At 33.2% G+C, this 13,537-nt stretch overlaps 4 protein-coding genes across 4 annotated transcripts; 1 reads left to right on the forward strand and 3 right to left on the reverse strand.

Moving 5' to 3' along the window:
• Window positions 1–828: 828 nt before the first annotated feature.
• On the reverse strand, window positions 829–1,556 carry LOC116772680 (uncharacterized). The gene has a single exon (XM_032664942.2). The coding sequence runs from the start codon at window positions 1,522–1,524 to the stop codon at window positions 886–888; it is 639 nt and encodes a 212-aa protein (XP_032520833.2). The 5' UTR covers window positions 1,525–1,556; the 3' UTR covers window positions 829–885.
• A 1,881-nt stretch (window positions 1,557–3,437) lies between these two features.
• Window positions 3,438–4,114, reverse strand: LOC133319092 (uncharacterized). The gene has a single exon (XM_061522253.1). It carries the CDS (start codon window positions 4,080–4,082, stop codon window positions 3,447–3,449), a length of 636 nt encoding a protein of 211 aa, XP_061378237.1. The 5' UTR covers window positions 4,083–4,114; the 3' UTR covers window positions 3,438–3,446.
• Window positions 4,115–7,535: 3,421 nt separating this feature from the next.
• Window positions 7,536–8,292, reverse strand: LOC133319091 (uncharacterized). The gene has a single exon (XM_061522252.1). It carries the CDS (start codon window positions 8,238–8,240, stop codon window positions 7,590–7,592), a length of 651 nt encoding a protein of 216 aa, XP_061378236.1. The 5' UTR covers window positions 8,241–8,292; the 3' UTR covers window positions 7,536–7,589.
• A 3,148-nt stretch (window positions 8,293–11,440) lies between these two features.
• On the forward strand, window positions 11,441–12,239 carry LOC116772572 (cuticle protein-like). The gene has a single exon (XM_032664801.2). The coding sequence runs from the start codon at window positions 11,461–11,463 to the stop codon at window positions 12,130–12,132; it is 672 nt and encodes a 223-aa protein (XP_032520692.2). The 5' UTR covers window positions 11,441–11,460; the 3' UTR covers window positions 12,133–12,239.
• Window positions 12,240–13,537: the final 1,298 nt, after the last annotated feature.

Here is a 13,537-nt window from a genome sequence, read left to right on the forward strand (position 1 = left end):
GACCATATAATATGAGTGTCAAATAAAAGAGCTTACTAAGAGTAACGTGAACACCCTGCCCAGAGATAACTAAAAAGTGGAAAACAATTTAAAAGTAAAAATTAATTTAATTCATTTGTGTAAAAAAAAAAATTGATATATAAAGTTTCAAAAATTTATAAATTTTTGTATTTATAAGGAAGTAAACTATATTATGTTAAAGAGTTTTGTTTTGCAAATCGCTAAATAATATACATTTGGGGTTGTAGATGTTCTTCGATTTTTTATAATGATCTAAATATCTCAACAATATATTTGACACATTCATATCTTCACCAAATATTTTTAAAGTCAGAATTTTCGAGGTAAAAACAGTAATAAATAAAAAAAAACTACCACTTGCTGTTATTTTTTTAAATAGTTAATTATATGGCTGAGTATGTTATTCTGTTATGTATATACCAGTCGAAAGTATTTTACCTTAGACCTTATATATTGAACTTTTCGCTTTAATTTACAATAATTTGTGAAGAAACATTAAAATGATATTATTACATTTTTATTTCAAATTCAGTGCAGAGATTTTTTTCATGGCAGATTATATAAAATTTTACTAACTGAAAATCCTTAACTGGTATTTTACGCTCTATCTTTTTGACATCTAGAATTAATAGTTTTACAAAATTTTTAATATTTAATTTTCGTCATATTTTTTTTTTATTTTCACCAGTAATGCTTTTTTTGACATATATGTATTACGTCATCCATTTCATTTATTAACTTAAATATTTAAGAGTATTATAAAAACAGGTAGAAGATATTGTAGGATGAATAAATAAAGGAATGCTATTGATTTCTCACTATTTACACTGTATATTTTTAGAAATTCGTTGGGATGGCAAAGTTTTACAGAATATGGGTGTAGGGTCCAGCGGCGTACGAGATTGAGTTAAGATGGGAAGCAATGATGGGGGTTTGATAACTGTAGTGGGAAGCGATCAGTGGCGTCCGGGCGACGGCGACGGTGCTGACGGGAGCGATAGCGACTACAGACCGCTTCTTCAGAAGATGAATTCCACTGTCCAGGGCCTTGGCAGTGAGGTGAGCTGACCGGTCCAGATTTACATCCAAAGTGTCAAGCGGACGACCGTCTGAGCCGAGGATGCTGGCGGGCTGTCCGAGAGCAAGGGAGAGTGGACCGCGGTAGTTGTATGGTTGCCAAAGGGGTGCAGCGTAGGCATAAGGCGCGATAATGGGAGCAGCGTATGGAGCGATCAATGACCGTTTCTTAAGTACATGAAGTCCACCGAAATACTTGGAGTTGTAGTGAGCGGCGCGGTCCAAGTTTACATCCAAAGTGTCCAAAGGCCGTCCGTCAGCACCAAGAATGTTAGCGGGTTGACCTGGAGCAAGGGAGAGGGGTCCACGGTAGTTGCTGGGCTGAATGTAAGTCGCAGCGTAAGCTATCGGAGCTACGTATCCAGCAAGGAGACTGGAGGCCGAAGCCGCCGCCAGGACGCAAGACAACACCACCAGCTTCATCATTTTGAGAGTGGTCTGTGTTGCTTTCTGTATACGAAAACACTGATGCTTTGACGTGCCACTCACTTGTCTTATATACATAATGAGAAATGTTATTTTGGAGGGCGCTCTAGAACACGTACTGGCCATGAGAGTGAACAACTTTTCTCGTTAAATAACAAGTTCATCTTAAAGGGCAATTTGTTTTTTTTTTAGCTTTAATCTGTTTACATTTCTCCAAATGAAAAATAACTCATGTATAAACATATAATGATGCTAAGACTATGGGTACGGTTTTAATTTTGTTGAAAGATACATTGCAAGAAAAGTTCACAAAATTGTTAAAATTATTGACCACATCTTTTATTAGAAATAGTTTATATGTTTAAAACTTCGAAGTTATAAGTGTAATTGTTTGATTCTCAAGGTACTTTTTTGAGACGCAGCTTTCTTAGTAGTACTAGAATTTTTGGAAATAAACTTTACACCATAACCAACTATAACACATTACGTATCTATTTGATTATGTTGAGTCTCTGTGTATGTATCTTCTGAAAAAATTACGTCTTTTGATCGTCTATTAGCAATTTAGAAACAATTCTGCTTCAATGATTTTATCAAATATTAAATATTTTCCTATGTTTGTACACCGCGTATTGCTCTGACATAAATATTTTCAAGAATATTCCAATTCCAATATTAATAACATTCCAATGAATCTGGAAGTATATGGGTGAGAAATACCAAAAATTTTTGTGTAATAATTAAGACTTTTTGGAAACGTTCAAAAATATGGATATATAAACGTTATAGTTACTTGATAAAAAATAACCTAGTAAGATAAATAAACAAAGAAATAAAGAGATTCAGATCGCTGTTATTACGTGAGGCGGCGTGATGTTCTGTTTTTTAGGAGCGAAACTTAACAATATGCTTTATTTCGAAACGACATGCATTTTTATAAAGAATATTATATTTCGTCATATTATATTCTATTTATACTCTGACAGGGATTAATCTTGTACATTAAGGTATCGTGAATTCTGATTAGTTTTTTGGTTCTGCGGAATGGAATCTTTAATTATATTTTATATCATAGAAAAAAGAAATGTAAAAAAAAGGTACATAAATTATAAGAAAATTTTATTTGGTGATATCAGTTGGAACTTTCTATTTTATTTTCTCATATATAAAATAATAATTTGTCAACTTTTTAAAAGTCGATTCGAATCTATAACTACATATTGTAAAAACTTAACTGATCAATGTCTATATATAAAAAGTGTGTCAGAAAAACTGATACAGGACTTTTTACAGCCCTTCAGTCCTCGTAACTTAAGAAATTAATGTTAGAGTTTTAACACGTTTTTTGATTGTTTTCACTAATATCAGCAGCTGTTCTTCTAAAAACCTTATAATCGCAAGCAGTTTAAAGAACCAGAAAGTAAATTATTCCAAATTCAGAGTGAAACATCTGAGACGAAGACGAAACTTCCCAGCATTCCATGGATTCACCGTGCGGGTGCCGGTTTGCAGGGAGAGGATTTTTAACAGTGCCTGGGGCTTGCGAACCATTCACCATCCAATCATAACACTAATATGAAATTTGTAATCTTATTTCTACTTTATATTATTTTATATTTTGTACTCATTACCTCTTAATGTATTATGTATTCTTTTTTTCTTTCTGAGTAAGCGTGACACTTAATTATATGTGAAAAAAGAATAGAAAAGTCTGTAATATACATTATATTGTCTTTATGTGCATATACGTAAATAAAATCTTTATGGTTTGAGATAAAAGTAAATTTTACATGTCTTCTCATTTTATATGACTATTTTTTCACTTATTCTTTCGATAAGTAGCAGGTTAAGCAGGTAAATTAATACTATAAGATATATTTAAAAAATTATTTATTTATATATTTATATCACAAGTGGATGCTCTACAGGACGTGGGCGTAGTGTGCGGCGTATGTGATCGGGCTGAAAGGGGCAGCAGCAATGGGAGCAGCATAACTGTAGTGGGAAGCGATCAGTGGCGTCCGGGCGACGGCGACGGTGCTGACGGGAGCGATAGCGACTACAGACCGCTTCTTCAGAAGATGAATTCCACTGTCTAGGGCCTTGGCAGTGAGGTGAGCTGACCGGTCCAGGTTTACATCCAAAGTGTCAAGCGGACGACCGTCTGAGCCGAGGATGCTGGCGGGCTGTCCGGGAGCAAGAGAGAGTGGACCGCGGTAGTTGTATGGTTGCCAAAGGGGTGCAGAGTAAGCATAAGGCGCGATAATGGGAGCAGCGTATGGAGCGATCAATGACCGTTTCTTAAGAACATGAAGTCCACCGAAATACTTGGAGTTGTAGTGAGCAGCGCGGTCCAAGTTTACATCCAAAGTGTCCAAAGGCCGTCCGTCAGCACCAAGAATGTTAGCGGGTTGACCTGGAGCAAGGGAGAGGGGTCCCCGGTAGTTGCTGGGCTGAATGTAAGTCGCAGCGTAAGCTATCGGAGCTACGTATCCAGCAAGGAGACTGGAAGCCGACGCCGCCGCCAGGACGCAAGACAACACCACCAGCTTCAACATTTTGAGAGTGGTCTGTGTTGCTTTCTTTAGTCAGAAACACTGATGCTTTGACGTGCCACTCACTTGTCTTATATAGAACCTGAGAAATGTTATTTTGGAGGGCGTCTCCGTAACGAGTGTATGTATTTTGACCATGAGATAGTGAACAACGTTTCTTTATAAACACAAAACAAATAAAGTGAAACCTTTTTTTCTTAAAAGTAAATGAGAATTTAAAATAAAAGATTACATGAAAGTTCCTAGAATATATTTTTTTCCTTTCTTGTTACGAAGATTTACTATTGGTTAAAAAAAAAAATTATTTCACTTTCTTTTGAATTTAGTTAAAAATGTACAACGTTAAGACTTCTTTGTTATCTTCTTATACGACATAAAATGTAAAAGACTATGAGTAGGTAACTTTAATTAAGGTATTCTATAAAACAAAATCCTATCCTATCTTGATCCATTATCACCCAAAATATATATTTGCTTTTCCTTCTGTTATTATAAAATGAAATAAGGAAACCCTGTGCTCCAACAAACATTAAATGTTATTTTTATTATATCTGAAACTATATTTAAAGTATACATTAAACTCGACTCTATGAAATAAAGTCAGGAGTCCTGACGATAAATAAATCTCATATAAAATCTGATCTTACAAATTTCCTACACCTATTAACCTTTTCATACATGAAGTAAAGTAGCATTCACTTTTATTGAACATAACTACTGCTCATTGAACGATTTGTAAATTATACTACAAGCATACATATATTACCATACTACCCTTCAAAGTATTTTTTATGTGGATTCCAGGTATATTTTTAATAGTAGCATTGCTACAATGTTCATTTCAACACTATTATGTTATACTCGTAAATAATAATCAATTTTACTTCCACCCCTTTAATTTGAAACTTTTAATCGTTACTCTATATTTTTATTAAAGTTAAATTTTTATTCAACTCTAAACTTTTAACTCAAAATTTTTATGAAAGTCACAGTAAGAATTTTTTAAGTCAAAAAATAATATAAAATTTTATTTGATTGATATTTATTGTTATTTCTGATAATTGTTGATTACCTCGAGGTCAATGAATATAGTATATTTGCAAGTTTTTTTTTTTATTTACACTTTATAAATTTTTGATATGATTATATAAAACAATTTTTTTTTATTAACATACTTTGATCACTAGCAGAGGAGATGTCGTATTTGTCGATTAAAAATAACAAAGTTATCCGAAAATATTAGTTTCATTAATTATTACTGTTGGAGTTTTTATAGTTCTTATGTTAAAATGTGCGAAATTTTCTTCCTGCTGAATTTGTTCTTCGAGTAATTTTGTAATTGATTCTGCTTCTCTCCGAGCAGTTTGTTTCCATATTTCTAATAATTCAATTTAATTTTGTCAGACTTTATCCTGTAGTGAAGTTCTTGGTCTTCTTAGACAAAGCCATGATGATGATGTTGGATAATTTTCCAATTTAGGTGTATTAGACACCTTGGTCTTTAATGCTGCTGGTGTCCAATTTTTTCAAATATTGTCTGTACTCTAAAACAATAATGATAGTTTAAATGAAACTAGTATTATTCGGATATACTACGCGGGTGTATCCGAATAATACTAGTTTCATTTAAATGAATAAAACTCGCGAAAATCTTAGATCTCAATAATGATAGTTATGCTAACACAAATTATAATAGTTGATACAATTAGGGTTCCGTAGTTTATACACATTTGGTACATATATTACTATAAGGAACATAGAGTCTAAATATCATTGTAATTTATAAATTAGGTCTCATTATCTAACAACATATGTATTATACGATCAACGGATAAAGTGGTGCATCGCAGCAAACATATTGTGTTTAATGCGACTACTTCAATTTGTTCGTCTTATATGAAGAACGAATAATTTGGTAGTTTGTCATTTAACGCGACATTTAATAACGCCTTGTCACTTTTTTATCGTGGGACCTAAATATTTTGACAGCCAATTATATTTTTGAAGGTTCGTTAGTAAATGCCACGTTTAGATTTAATAAAGCTAAGCAAATTAGAGCTCTAGTAAATAAGAAAATGATTGCATTATAAGGTCTCATTGATACTATATATCATACAGTTTGCCTAATTGAGCGAATCCAGTAAGGGCAAGACCGCTTCTTTGGTAACACGACTAGAATGCAATTATACAGGAAGTCGAAGATTCTGGCCCTGCTAGTGTCGGTCAGTTCTTTTTATATTATATTTATAATATTTAATTCATCTATATAGCTCAACGTTTCTTTATACACAGTTTAATCAAACAACGTTAAATAAATGATGTCTTGTTAAAGCATTTGATCGACTGTTAGATGTATCGAGCGTCCCACCACGCACTAATGTCTGTTTAAATGTCTTTAATATTGATTCTTGACATTAACATTGATTCTTGACATTAATATTGATTCTTCCTCTAGAGGAACGTCGAGTGGCTGATGGACTATTAATATATTGTATTCTCAAAACACAAATGTCAACTCCCACCCCTGATATTTTGTAGTCATAGTCTTAACGCAATATCTGATATTGCAAATTAGCTACCATTTCTTTACAAATAACTTGTAGACAATTTATGTCAATAAATTCACATCACGATTCTGGCAGGTTACAAGTTGTAAACTGTAAAGAAAGCTTTTTGTGTGAAAAATTTATGTAATCAACGATAAAAAAAATTTGGTTGGATTAGCTTACAAGTGACGTATCGAGGGTTATATAGTCACCATGGGATAAAGTGGTGCATCGCAGCAAATATGTCGTGTTAAACGTGATTACTTCAATTTGGTCGTCTTATAACATGGACGTATAATTTGGTAGTGGATCATATGACGTGTCATTTAATAATCCGTTGTTAATTTTTTATCGTGACACGTGGGACGTCCGTAATATTTTTTGGCAGACAATTATATTTTTAAAGGTTGTTTAGTAAATGCCTCGTTTAGATTTAACAAACTGAGTTTGGTGAAACTGGGTCTTAATGTTCGATAATAGATAGATATGTAGATAACAAATATAACTGCATTTATAAAATCCGTTTTCCAACGAGGGAAAAGCTATAGATTATGGCCCTCCCGAGATTAAACAACAATAATAAATACAGACGAATTGAGAACGTCCTCCTTTTTTGAAGTCGGTTAAAAAGAGGTTTTTTTTTTAAGATCCGCCGCGATTATTAAGAGCAATATCACCAACAATTTTTCATTCTCATAAAGTAGATGAAGTAATAAACGGTTAGACGGGTTTAATAATCGTAAAAAGATTATAACTATTTTTTAAGCATTTTTGTTTGTTAGTTGATATAACTTGAACATTTTAAATTTCAATAAAAAATTTAAGACTGTAAATGGAACATTAATCTAAAAGCTCCTCTTAAAGGCGCTAGCTTAAATAAATTATAAACCGAAATAAAATAAAACATATATTTTGGTCAATATCTACATTTATTTACAGATATTCGTTAGAGCAGTTGGAAATTTTATAGGACGTGGGCGTAGTGTGCGGCGTATGTGATCGGGCTGAGAGGGGCAGCAGCAATGGGAGCAGCAGCAATGGGAGCAGCATAACTGTAGTGGGAAGCGATCAGTGGCGTCCGGGCGACGGCGACGGTGCTGACGGGAGCGATAGCGACTACAGACCGCTTCTTCAGAAGATGAATTCCACTGTCCAGGGCCTTGGCAGTGAGGTGAGCTGACCGGTCCAGGTTTACATCCAAAGTGTCAAGCGGACGACCGTCTGAGCCGAGGATGCTGGCGGGCTGTCCGGGAGCAAGGGAGAGTGGTCCGCGGTAGTTGTATGGTTGCCAAAGGGGTGCAGAGTAAGCATAAGGAGCAATAATGGGAGCAGCGTATGGAGCGATCAATGACCGTTTCTTAAGTACATGAAGTCCACCGAAATACTTGGAGGTGTAGTGAGCGGCGCGGTCCAAGTTTACATCCAAAGTGTCCAAAGGCCGTCCGTCAGCACCAAGAATGTTAGCGGGTTGACCTGGAGCAAGGGAGAGGGGTCCACGGTAGTTGCTGGGCTGAATGTAAGTCGCAGCGTAAGCTATCGGAGCTACGTATCCAGCAAGAAGACTGGAGGCCGAAGCCGCCGCCAGGACGCAAGACAACACCACCAGCTTCATCATTTTGAGAGTGGTCTGTGTTGCTTTCTTTAGTCAGAAACACTGATGCTAATATGAGGTTACAATCCTCTTTTATACTTGCCAATCATATGATTAACTTATCAGCAGTCACTGGTCAATACCGTTGACCATGAAAGGACGAGAATACCGAGCAACGAAAGCTGGTTTGTCAGGAGATATTTTTTCTGCATATTTATTGCTCTAGACCGTCCTGATTTAATTTTATAAATACCATGTGCCATTCACAGTAATTACATGTAAACTTGTATGCCCGGCTTTCTGACATATCTGGAGTTTATTTAATAAAATACCAAACTTTTATGGTATGTCATTATTCTGTGTATCTAGTACTGTGTTACCAGTATTCCTTTAACGGATTTATGTGTAGCACTGTTATTTGTTTATGTATCAAATATAAAGCGTGTATTATTTTATTTTTTTTTAAATTTATTGCGCGTGCTTTAAGATGAAAAACTGTGTTTAAACTGTGTATTTTTATTTTCAGTACCAAATTTAACACTAGTAAACCTAAAGTTGATCAAGGCTAGCATTAAACTGGTAAAACCTCAATCTATTTTATTTTCAATACCTATTATGTAATTATATTGCAAATATTTTTAAAGAATCTATCGTTATAGCTGCAAAATTAGTTTTTTAGCATTATCATAATAATCTACGATTTCACATTGATTGATTAGGAATACTAATCGATTTTATAATAATTTCAATATTTTTAATATAAACTACATTTTATATAAAAGTCCTTCTGCGCACTCAATGGGAAAAGAAACACAATAAATGCTTTTCCTCTTGAGGTCAGAGAATCTGTATCGCTGGGTATTATATGCCGTCTTAAAAGTCATCTCTTAATAAGGGCATAACATAATATTTAGATTATTTTATATATCAATTATTATTAATACAACAGTAACCTGTTGCGTCAATTTCTGGTGTTATGTTAAGAATATCTCTTTGTAAAGGATCAGTTTAAGGACGCCTTTGTGCTATATAAATTTATTGTTTTTACTTTTTTTCTGTTGCACAAACATGAATAAAAATAAATTAATATTTTGTTTTGCACTTGTATGCACTATTTCTAATTCTTCATTTTTACCCGACTAAATAAATGTATTAAGTTAAAGGAATGTGTTATTTTTTAAATATTAAACAAATAAGGCCGTTAAGATGACATCATAAAAAAAAATAAAAATTTAAAAAAGGAGTCATTGAAATCAGTCAATCATCACGAGAGCCGTTAACATGAGACCATAAAATTTAAAAAAAAAATTAAAAAGGAGTCATTGAGATGTAATAAATTATAAAATATTAAGCATTTATTCGGATCGACTAAAAAGAGATTTGAAACGAAATAAAACTGAAGTAGTATTTATTTAATTTTTACATTTTTTTGTAACTACTAAATTCAGTTCCAATCGTCTGCACATAAAAAGTCATCTTAGAGAGATTCTAAGATATTTATTTTATGTTAAAATATCCTAATGAGGACTAAATATTTTTTGGTTATTAGGGTTGTAGGTATTCTTTTTAAAGATTTTATAGATGTGTGCTACAATTAATTATCCTATTATTAATTAATGAAAAACTAAAAAAAATTACATTGAATTATGTTTTTCATTGAATTTTACATTGAATTATATTATTTTGGCTTTTACATTATATACACAAACAGACGTGATCATAGTACATCATTACTTTGAAAGAATGAACTTCCGGTAAAATATAAAATAATACATCATTTCGAAAATCATATTCTCATTCATACTTGTACTCTCGAAAACCTTAGATATCATTAAATAGTTTTAATTTTGTATGCGAACGAAGTCACGGTTCATAGTTAGTAATAAAAATAAAAACTATGAAACATTCCACTCTCTTGGATAAAGGTATTAACTATACTACTTGTTGCGGAACAGTTGAATTTAAATATATAAATTATTCAGACTTACGTACTACGGTAGTATGTGTCATTTGTTGAAAAAGTAGTTTTAGTAGGAGTTTCTAACGTGATTACATACTGACAGTTTTATAGTTTTTCAATTATAAATAGTTTGTATTGAACAAATCTTTAACATCTCTGTGTTGATGACGTGAAAACTGTCGGTTTTTGCGTCGAACATGAAATTCCTATTAGGGTCGAGGAACTTGTGACCTAAATCTCCTAACACGTGTCTTATTCACACTGCAATACTTTAAACACTACTATCACTATTTTTAGAAAATAATGCAGATGCGGTTTGTGGCTTATGTCTCAAATATAAACAATTCCGCCTACACATAGCTAAATCATTTGTTTTTATTAAAAACAACTTGACATACATTTTTATGTTCGGTCACACGCTGCGTAACATGCATTTTGAATATTACACTTATAAGCCCTCTTAATTATTAAATCTCTTTTGTTCAATGAAACATTTTTATATAAAATAATTAACGTGCTGTTTATTTGCCACATTCCTATTATAGGATAACTAAATTATTGTGATAGAAATCTTGAATTACCATTTAGCGACTGTGAATCAATTTGTTTTTAATAAAAAAAATTAATACTTTAATGATTTGTAATCCATATTTTGTTTATCGAATTGTTTTTCATTTTTTTTTATTAGCTTATGTATTTTGTCTAATTTTATAATTCCATCCTAAAGTAGTGAAATAGAATATTTATGGGTTCTATTACAAATATTCAGCCTTAAAAATAAACCTCTTGTTGTTCTTGTTGTAACTCAAATGTTAGTATTGGTAAAGTATGTGAAATGTAAAAGTTATTGTATATGTAATGTACTTAAAAATTTATTAAAAAGGAAGCTTGACACTAATGGAGATATAAATTATGTCTTAACATCAATATGGTCAATAATGATAGGGAAAAATGCACTTGAAGTCGGTAATAATTATCTCTTGCTCTTTAAAGTATGTGGTTTAAGTGCTTATTGTGGAACCGCTATTGTTTATTTTAAGATACTGTATGTGTGTGCATTTCTTTTATCAGTTTTATATCCGTAACAAGCTGTCACAATGATGAACTTACGGAGGAAGTTCTTGATGTCCTTGCTCTCTGCAAATATCAGCATCCTGGACGACCTTCCTGCACCGGTTTACAATACAAGATCGCCCTTAATTTTCAAGATAGCCCCATATAAATACAATGTTTAATATGTAGCGAACATCAGTCGTTGCTTATCCAGACAACACAGACCACAAGATGTTCAGGTTGGTGGTGTTGTTAACTTTTCTCGCTGCTGTAGTGGCGGAACCTGCTGCAGTTTTTGCACCTATTGTCTACAAGACAAGTGTTATCTCACCCGCTACAACAACAGTCAACCACCAGGCCAGCAGTGTCATCCATCCATCTCCAATACACCCTGCACCCATAACTTATGCTGCACCCCTCGCCTACGCCCATCTCATCAAGAAGAGATCTGCTGGATTTGCCTACAGCTCCGTCGTGGCTCCGGCTGCATACGTTGCGAAGCCTTTGAGTTATGTCGCACCATTGGCAACCTACACCAGCTTTGCACCCTTGGCGACTACCTACGCCTCGCCGGTATATGCTACTGCTCATTTCATTAAGAAGAGATCTACTTCATTGCTCTTTCCCACTAACTACTCTTATCTAGCACGTACAATACCTGCTGTTGCACCCTTAGTAACGTCATACCACCAGGCACCCATTTACTCGACTCCCTTTGTGTCCACCACTCCAATTGCCTATTCTCATTTAATTAAAAAGCGGTCAGCTCCTTTAGCTCTTACTTATGCTGCACCCGGATCATTCTCTCATCAGTCCAGACTAGACATCCGCACGTCTCCCGTTGTAACTTCTCATATTCCTTTTATTCATTCTGCTCCCATAACCGTTGCCTCTTATTTCTAAACGCTTCTTAAAACATTTTGACGAAATGAAGGGAAATAAACTCAGATTCAAAATTCTTTCTCATAATTGATGTACAAGTGTATAAACAACAAATGTAAATAAATTGAATTAATAAAATGGTAATAGAAATTATTCTTGATTTTTATTGAAGCTTGATAAAAAATTAAGTTTAGTAAGTGTGATTAAAATTACAGAAAGTTTTACATCATTCACAATATGTATTTATAATCTATTAGGCAATAAAATGTGTTAATAAATGTTTGGGAATAGATTTATAAAATACGGTAAAAAGATATCAAACTCAACATTTAAAATTAATATTTTGTACAATAAATAAAAAAAAAACAAATATTTTTTCCAGTAATTTTTTTAATTATAAATTTCAACCAATATCGTTTTGTTTTCTGATAACAAATTTCGCTACAGTAAATAGTATTTAGAGTATATACATTTTATGCAAGAGATATTTGGTTATTTTTTTCAACATCTTATCTGGTTCATTATTGCATGATTAATTTTTTTTTGTATTTGTTGGACTTTTCGAATCATTGTTTTCAGGACGTTTGTCATCAGCATTCAAATCTTCTTCGTGTATAAATACCGGACTTTGTAAGGCTCTCGCCAATGGTAGGTTATGAAAGTAACTTAAAGCAACCGGCGTCAAAACGGTATCACTGATCACCGGACTGTAAACCGTGTTAGAATTTTCGTCCAGCTTTCCAGGGTATGTTGCGTAAACAGTCGAACTATACAGGACAGGTGTTATAAATGCATGTGTATTCTTCACATCAATTCTCGATTGGTGAGACACTGCACTTGGCGCTGAATATACTACAGGCAATAAATGAGAGTCGACATTACAAGAAAAGTACAAAACTAAGAGCAACCTCAACATTTTGATGACGGTGAATCTATTGAGATGCAAACATGTGATTCATCGTTATATAGACAAGTAACGGTAGATGATGCTTGTACGTAACATTCAAGTTCGGGGACGCATCGAACAGGTTGTTGCATCACATGATAGCGGCCAATGGCCGGATTAAAATGCAAAACAGATTCTGTTTTATAGATCGATGTATATATTTATGTACATACAAGTGGATCATTAAAAGATTTGCTTTAAAATAACTATTATTATAATATATACATTATAACCGATATGAATATAAATTATGAAAAATTTAATTGTTATAATGTTATATGTATTATATGTTTAGAATATTTTTCTACCAATAAATACATACAAGAGCATAGATATGTGTAAAACGTGAAGCCTTAAAAAAATGTCATATAGCCTTTATATGTCGAAGAATAACATAAAAATCATTTCCCTTTTTCCAGTGTATTTATAATAGTTAGTATCATTTTAAGCTGTATATTATTGTAGTTTTTTATTACGTTT

The sequence above is a fragment of the Danaus plexippus genome, chromosome 12 (genome assembly GCF_018135715.1).
Source record: "Danaus plexippus chromosome 12, MEX_DaPlex, whole genome shotgun sequence".
NCBI classification, from domain to species: Eukaryota; Metazoa; Arthropoda; class Insecta; order Lepidoptera; family Nymphalidae; genus Danaus; species Danaus plexippus.

Coding starts and splice junctions, on each gene's coding strand:
- LOC116772680 (XM_032664942.2), bottom strand. CDS start 1,524: ATGATGAAGCTGGTGGTGTTGTCTTGCGTCCTGGCGGCGGCTTCGGCC.
- LOC133319092 (XM_061522253.1), bottom strand. CDS start 4,082: ATGTTGAAGCTGGTGGTGTTGTCTTGCGTCCTGGCGGCGGCGTCGGCT.
- LOC133319091 (XM_061522252.1), bottom strand. CDS start 8,240: ATGATGAAGCTGGTGGTGTTGTCTTGCGTCCTGGCGGCGGCTTCGGCC.
- LOC116772572 (XM_032664801.2), top strand. CDS start 11,461: ATGTTCAGGTTGGTGGTGTTGTTAACTTTTCTCGCTGCTGTAGTGGCG.